This window comes from Octopus bimaculoides, chromosome 18, assembly GCF_001194135.2.
Source record: "Octopus bimaculoides isolate UCB-OBI-ISO-001 chromosome 18, ASM119413v2, whole genome shotgun sequence".
NCBI lineage: Eukaryota > Metazoa > Mollusca > Cephalopoda > Octopoda > Octopodidae > Octopus > Octopus bimaculoides.
The window spans coordinates 50,271,346-50,278,293 of NC_068998.1; the positions used below are offsets into that span (position 1 = coordinate 50,271,346).

The 6,948-nt window shown below is 35.6% G+C and overlaps 1 protein-coding gene and 1 long non-coding RNA gene across 3 annotated transcripts in view; one reads left to right on the forward strand and one right to left on the reverse strand.

The window, feature by feature from the left end:
• Nucleotides 1-675: 675 nt before the first annotated feature.
• LOC128249859 (uncharacterized) lies at nucleotides 676-5,270 on the reverse strand. Its single transcript, XM_052974402.1, has 5 exons — nucleotides 5,155-5,270; nucleotides 3,391-3,490; nucleotides 2,728-2,816; nucleotides 1,590-1,653; nucleotides 676-815 (listed from the first exon to the last, which is right to left on the reverse strand). The coding sequence occupies exons 1-5, from the start codon at nucleotides 5,198-5,200 to the stop codon at nucleotides 767-769; spliced, it is 348 nt and encodes a 115-aa protein (XP_052830362.1). The 5' UTR covers nucleotides 5,201-5,270; the 3' UTR covers nucleotides 676-766.
• Nucleotides 5,271-5,389: 119 nt separating this feature from the next.
• LOC128249861 (uncharacterized) overlaps nucleotides 5,390-6,948 on the forward strand; it is a 24,664-nt gene continuing 23,105 nt past the window's right edge. For both annotated transcript variants that reach the window (XR_008265983.1, XR_008265980.1), the window contains exon 1: nucleotides 5,390-6,036. This is a non-coding gene — a long non-coding RNA (uncharacterized LOC128249861). The remainder of the gene's footprint in view (nucleotides 6,037-6,948) is intronic.

The window sequence follows — 6,948 nt, forward strand, 5'->3', positions numbered from 1 at the left end:
TATATATATATATATATATGTGTAACAAAACAACTCAACAGATCCTGGGTTTCTCTGACCGTCAAGCGTACAAAATAAAGACGCCCATCTTTCAACCGATCACTGCGTCATCTAGGAGCCTTGCTCCTTCTCTCTTTACTCACCAAGCTTCAACTAATTCAGAAAGCTTGAAATCAGCCCCTTTGTCCTAAACCAAATATATATATATTTTTTTACTGTAGATCTTAGAAAGACGATGACAGCTTGGTCGAAGAGAAGAGTGTCTTTCTACAGTACTTCGTCAGCTGGGTGTATATATTTGCTCTTTTTTCACTTATGAGTGTATTGCTGTTTCGATTTTGAGTGACTTTGTTGCTGTTACCAGAATTGGTGGCAGAAATAGTGTACTTATTTTCAGTCGATATGGATGTCAATCAGCTTGGTTCTTATACTTAAAGGGTCATTCTCTTATTTGTATATTTATCTATTGCCATTCCTCTCCCCAACATACAACTGATTAGAGAAACAAGAACGGGGTGAGTGGCACGTGTTCTTCTGGCTGTATGCTTATCTTTCTGCATGTAGGATGGGCAGAAATAAAGGCACATTGTATTATGTAGTGCAGCTTGTTTATCATCTGATTTTGGATATAGGTCCTTCGTTCAATGATCTACAAATAATAAAAACAACCATACGTTACGATGTGCATAAATACATTTATTTACATCAACATTCCTTCTCCTTTTCAGATAATTTCTGGTGTCACATCTATATTCCTATTCATTGATTAATTGGTCCACGGCATTCGCAATGGGTACCGAATGGATGATTTCAATCTGTAATGAAAGAAGAGTGATCGAAATTGTACATCGTATATTAATTGGTTTTATTCAAAAACTATTGCATTGACAATATTAAATCACTATCACAAGAAAAGCATAGAATGCATAGCAGTGACAAAGTGTATTATTAATAAGTTAAGAAATGCGTTACTACAATAAATGATAAATATACGGAAATAATTTTATTGAAGTATTACAATAATGGTCGCTCTTTAACAGATGACAATCGTGTCAACAAAGATATAATTCAAAACATTTACCATATATCTTTTATTTGTTTCAGGTGGTGAGTTGTAGCGAGTAATTTCGGCGGGCGGAGAGTTATGAAAGACGGTAAAACCCTCCATTTAACAATCTCACATTTTCTTGCATGTAATGGGATTGGAACGTAAAGAACCAGTCCAAATGCCACAATGAATTTTGCTCCAGTTAGGTAATCTCCATAGGGTAAACTTCACAGTGTATAAATTTTTGTGGTGAAATACGCCCACCAGAATGTACAAGTTAGTTGGCGAAAAAACGCCAGACAGAATTTTACTACAAAAAATGTTAAAAAAAAATATTCTCAGTCCGTTGTTGTGGCGACTGGAACACTCCCACCAATAACGACGAAGGAGAAACACAATATCGTTGCTCGCTAAGGCAAGCAACAATTACAAGTCACTAAAAGCAGACGAAATTGCCCCAAAGCTAGGCAGAATTTTACTGAACAAAAGAAAATACACAATAAATTCCCACCCAGCTCGAAGGGCATAAAAAACGACTTACACAGACGTCTTTCTTTTTATTCTTTTGCTCCTATCCAAGGGGCCAAAGTTTAGCTCGTCATTCTCTGGAAGCAAAAGACCAAGAAACGACGCATGAGACAAAGTGAGCAAGCTACTTACCACACAGCCACTCCTATGCCTGGAGAAAGCTTTGTTACACCTGGTCAAATAGTTACATATCGGCTGTGCATATCTTTTTGAAAGTATTCCTTGACTAACAAAACCATAAATTAAAAGCAATAATCACAATTGCAACAATCAAAGATATCTGGATGGCAAATACTTATCCTTCCCACACCACGCACACCACCAGAAATAAGGCTTTGAAGATATCCACAGGAAAAAAAATTATTTAAAATTTGAATTAGAAATGAATATATTTGTAATCTTGTAGACATATTTTTACGGCTAAAACAATGCTTTATATCACCAACTCGAGCTTCCCAACAGTCCAAAGCTCTTTGCTTTGCTCGGATTTGGATGCTCCAAACTTCTTGAATGGTACAATGCTAATAGTCATAATAAGTGTACCAATACAGGAACCTTTGAACAAGATCTAGGTTACTATTTTTTAATTCAGAATTCTGAAGTTAGGCAAAAAGTTTATATCTTCAAAGACAAGAATTTACATAATATAAATTATCTGTACTCCATTCTATAAACGAGTGCGGAACTGGTCGCTACTGGAAGTCATCTATGCATGTGTGTGTGTGTGTGTGTGTGTGTGTGTGTGTGTGTGTGTGTGTGTGTGTGTATGTGTGTGTGTATGGGTGTGTCTGTGTCTGTGTATTGTCAGGATGTATTCGATCTCCACATCAATTTCAAATTAATCACACCCACCTATATCCACAGAAGTATTACTGACTGTAGTCCTTGGACAAGGGATTTATCTTTAAGTTATCCGAACATAACAAAAATTTCTGGTATTATTTGAAATGGTAGTTTCAGCGTGAAAGTATGAAAAATATCGGCTATAATTCACTACAATAATCGCTTCAAATCCTTGTTTATCGTAAATGCATAACCAGTTTTAGCTCTTAATGTAAACTGGAAATATTTATAATCTTACCAAATTTAATTTGTTTAGTTGACATTCGCTTTCGGAAAATATGTGAAATACAAAATGGCATAAAACTTACTCTCACACATCAGTTTCATCACAGTTTCGAATAACAGAATACAATAATCGGATACGCCTTTGAAACACTTGATCCACATTCTCACACGACTGCAAGACAAAATAAAAGAGCATTGGAATAGTTTGCTTGCAAAACAAAGGGTTACTTTTTACCGTACTTATATGAGTATATGTGTGTATGTATGTGTTTGTGTCTGTGTGTATGTTCGTTTACGTTGGGTTTCCATGTCTGCCTCCACTTTTATTGTTTTCTACTTAACTTTCACCCTCCATCGACCTTAGTACGCGACTGGTACTTAATTTAACGCGCGCACACACATAGTTACAACGGTCTGGGATCAAATGATGCCAGTGTCAGTTATGTGTGTTATGCAGGCGGCGATGTAGCAGAATCGTTAGAACGCTGGCCGAAACGCTTAGCAATATTTCATCTGCCACTACGTTCTGAGGTTAAATTCCGCTGAGGTCCACTTTCACTTTCGTCCTTTAAACAATTTCAGGAATGGTGACTGTAGTAGTAGTAGTAGTAGTAGTAGTAGTAGTAGTAGTAGTAGTAGTAGTAGTAGTAGTAGTACGAGCAGGAGGAACAGGAGCAAGAAGAAAAAGAGTTGGAAGTGTAAGAGGTGGAAGAGGAGTCCCCAAAAAACTTTATAATGTTCCTTACTTGCAGTATTCCTCATCATTTCGGGCATAGGGAAACATTTTGTTCGTCCATCTGCAATATTTACTAGCCCTATCAGTACAAAACTCTGTCAATGCAATACCTGAATATTCAATAAAAAGAAGAATTATATTGAACTTTTCCGTCTTAAAAATCGAAACAATTTATTTTCCTCGTAATTAAACAAAGCGAAAGAATACAAGAACGAGAAATTAGAAAGATAAACATTCGTACGCAAAGTGAACGCTGCACATCAGTCGCTTTAAGAGATACGATTGATGGGAAATGAGAGAGGTTCTAAGAGTTCCCTGAAGGCCACCATGACAAATATCCATTTTTTACCACCAAAACATTGGCTATATGATGCAATAAACGAAGTACGTAACGATGTTGGTTCTGAGGGTTGCCTGGAAAGCGAACCACTTCGTAGGTTTTTTTTTTTTTTCCCCTGAGATAAATGCAGAAAATAGCTTCATTCAGTTGAACTTTGAAACACAATGGATGGGACGCAGTCTGCATTCCTGTAGAGATAAATGATCTAGGGGATAAGTGATAAGCAAAATTGAGCATTGTGGAAGCTAGAAGCATTTAGTACGTGGTTGCAAAATCTGACGTAATTTGCAGATGACTTGTCGCCTGTAGTGGTGACTGATCGAGGAGATGGAAGAACCAAAACAAAGAAGTGATAAATAGACTTTTTTTTTAACTAATACGCCCAACGAAGTGCAATCAAGCGTGTTCGAAATCTATTAAAATGAATGTTGAATTTCTATAGTATCTATAAGTAATGGTCTTACAAAGAGTAAATATTGTGATCAAATTGCTCGACTAGAGGTGGTGCTGCAGCTTGGCCACAGTCAAATGACTGTAACAAATAGAAGAATCTACATCATATATCAACGCTCCAATCAGACAATCGGCTATTGTTATTGACCGTTCATCATTATGCACTTCTGTTTCATGATGTATCCGCCTTCTTTCCCACCTTGGGCCAAATCATGTGACTAAGTTGTTTTCTCATAATCGTGTATGATGCCGCATGGTCCTTTTTGTATTCCTTGTATAGCACTCGGCAATTGTAATTTTCCACTTGTCGTCTGTAAAATTTGCGACAAATCCAGTAGAGAACTTGTGCTTTCGCTATGTAATCTGCAATCACATCGTTCATCTCGCTCTATTCTCAAATTTCCGTATTTTGGGTAAATGGCTATGTAAAGATTAAGACGTGTAATATGAGTTTCAGAACATAACTGCCTTCTATGTGCATGCTACCTATCCTATCAATAATTCTGAATACACATTCTTGATATACAATGGAGAGCTTAGGGGAGACGATACGTAGTTGTTTGGAGCCCAATGCTTTAACAGTTACGCATCTAGAGTTAGCATTCGTGAGTAGAGGATATAGATTTACTGAGCGGCAGATACAGAGATACAAGAAAATAGGTGTAGATAGATAGATAGATAGATAGATATATAAATACATGCATACATACATACGTACATACATACATGCATGCATGCATGCATACACACATACATACATACATACATACATACATACATACATACATACATACATACACACACATGCATACATAATAGGTGGTTTGGGAGAAAAACAGAGCTTGGTAGATAGACAGGCAGATATACACACAAACTACAGACAGACGAACAGATAGATGGAGAGATAGTGTAGAACATATTTCGTCTTCAAATACGGGTATCTTAGAACAGGCAGGGGCATAAAAGCATAATATACCTTACCAAAAAGGAGAAAAGATATAAATAAGGAACAACTCTTCCTGGGCATTTTTCTTGAACTAAATGTTTAGTGTTGTACTAACCAATTAAATTATTATCTGAGATCGTATAATCTGGTGTAACAGATGTTTTGGAACAATAAAGATGATTACATATGTAGTATGGGACGTTGTATATTATTATCTGAAGACATATTTAATCATTTAGATGGCATGCATAATTAATTTGATATGGAACGTTTGACAAATTTATTTGTTTTAGAATTTCTAATCTCACTTTGTATGGAAACTAATTCAAATACAGAACGCATAGTTAAATAAATAACTGTCACTATTTCTAAACGGGTGAAGACAGCGAGCTGGTAGAATAGTTCGCACGTCGGACGAAATGCTTAGCAACATTTCGTCCGTCTTCTCGATCCCATTTCAAATTCAGGCTACGTGATTTACACTTTCATCCTTTTAGGGGTCAACATACTAGATAGCAGTTTTTCCCTTGGACATGTGCCATCGACTTCACATCCCTTCAAAGAATTGTTAACACAGTTTCAAAAATTTGAAACCGTTATCAATATTAATGTTGCTGATTGGCAGAATCGTTAACGCGTAGAATTACACAATTAGTAGCTTTTCATCCAGGTCTATACGTTATGAGTTCACCTAACGTCGAGCTGAACTTTCATGATTCGGAAATCAATAAAATATTATCTCAATCAAGTAGTGGAATTGAAAGTAATTGATACTTCCCTACATTCAAAATTTCAAACCTTGTGCCAAAGCTAGAATGTCTTAGAAATATGTATGTATAAAGGTGGAGAGATGTGCGTTGCTATTGTATTCAAGCTTATCTACAGATTCACACAAAGAAGCACAAAACAGGCCGTCCGTAAGTTTCTTCACAAAAGTCTTGTTTAACGTCCGAACTATATATATATTTTTTACTTTGATTAATGTGCAATTAGTTTCAACTAATTAATATTTGTCCAATGTGTTCTTTTACTTCAATTCGTTCAACACAAGCAACATGCAATGTTTGCATGGAAAAAAATAAAACGAGAATATTTAGAACACACATATGTAAATTTGTTGTCACTTTTATCCAATGCAATATTATGAAACCAGTTTCTTTTTCTCAATTTATACACATATACATACATACATATATATGTGTGGGGGGGGGGTCCATGTGTGTGTTTGTGTGTACTTCCTGGCCTTAAATAACCATCGTTAAGTGTCAATCTAAACAGTTTTATTTATACTAAAGAGAGGTTAATTTGCTTTATTTTTTCATTTATATTTCGTGTAGATTATATGTCATTCTTCTTTATGTTATTATGATTGAACTGATCTACTGAATACTAAAACCATGATATATGCCCATATGTGAGAAATAACGTTCAATAAATCAGTAGAAAACATGAAATCGCCTTCTTATAACGTCATTTGAATGGCTACTAAACGATAAGTTATGGACTGTGTAAGAGAAAAACAAAATATCATAAAATATAAAATAGTTTTCTTGTAACTACAATCTGTGTGTTTAAGCCTCATTAGAGGAAATGTGCCGTAGGTACTTCGGGAAAATATTCAGAATGGAAATATTCAGGATGGAAAATATTCAGGATGGAAATATTCTGAAGTCGTTTCAAACTTTATAACGTGAAAAATTAAATTGTTTGTTTTGGAACTAATCAAATATATCATACTCAAATATATATAGGCGCAGGCGTGGCTTTGTGGTAAGACGCTTGCTGTCCAACCTCATGGTTCTGCTTTCAGTACTCTTAACATGTTTTAT

Bases quoted from the DNA above. Each gene is read 5' to 3' on its own strand.
- LOC128249859 (XM_052974402.1), bottom strand. From the start codon at position 5,200: ATGCCCAGGAAGAGTTGTTCCTTATTTATATCTTTTCTCCTTTTTG. The intron at 2,817-3,390 runs GTAAGGAACATT...TTTGTCTTGCAG, and splicing joins AATGATGAGGAATACTGCAA to TCGTGTGAGAATGTGGATCA. The intron at 816-1,589 runs GTAAGTCGTTTT...CTTTCATTACAG, and splicing joins ATAAAAAGAAAGACGTCTGT to ATTGAAATCATCCATTCGGT.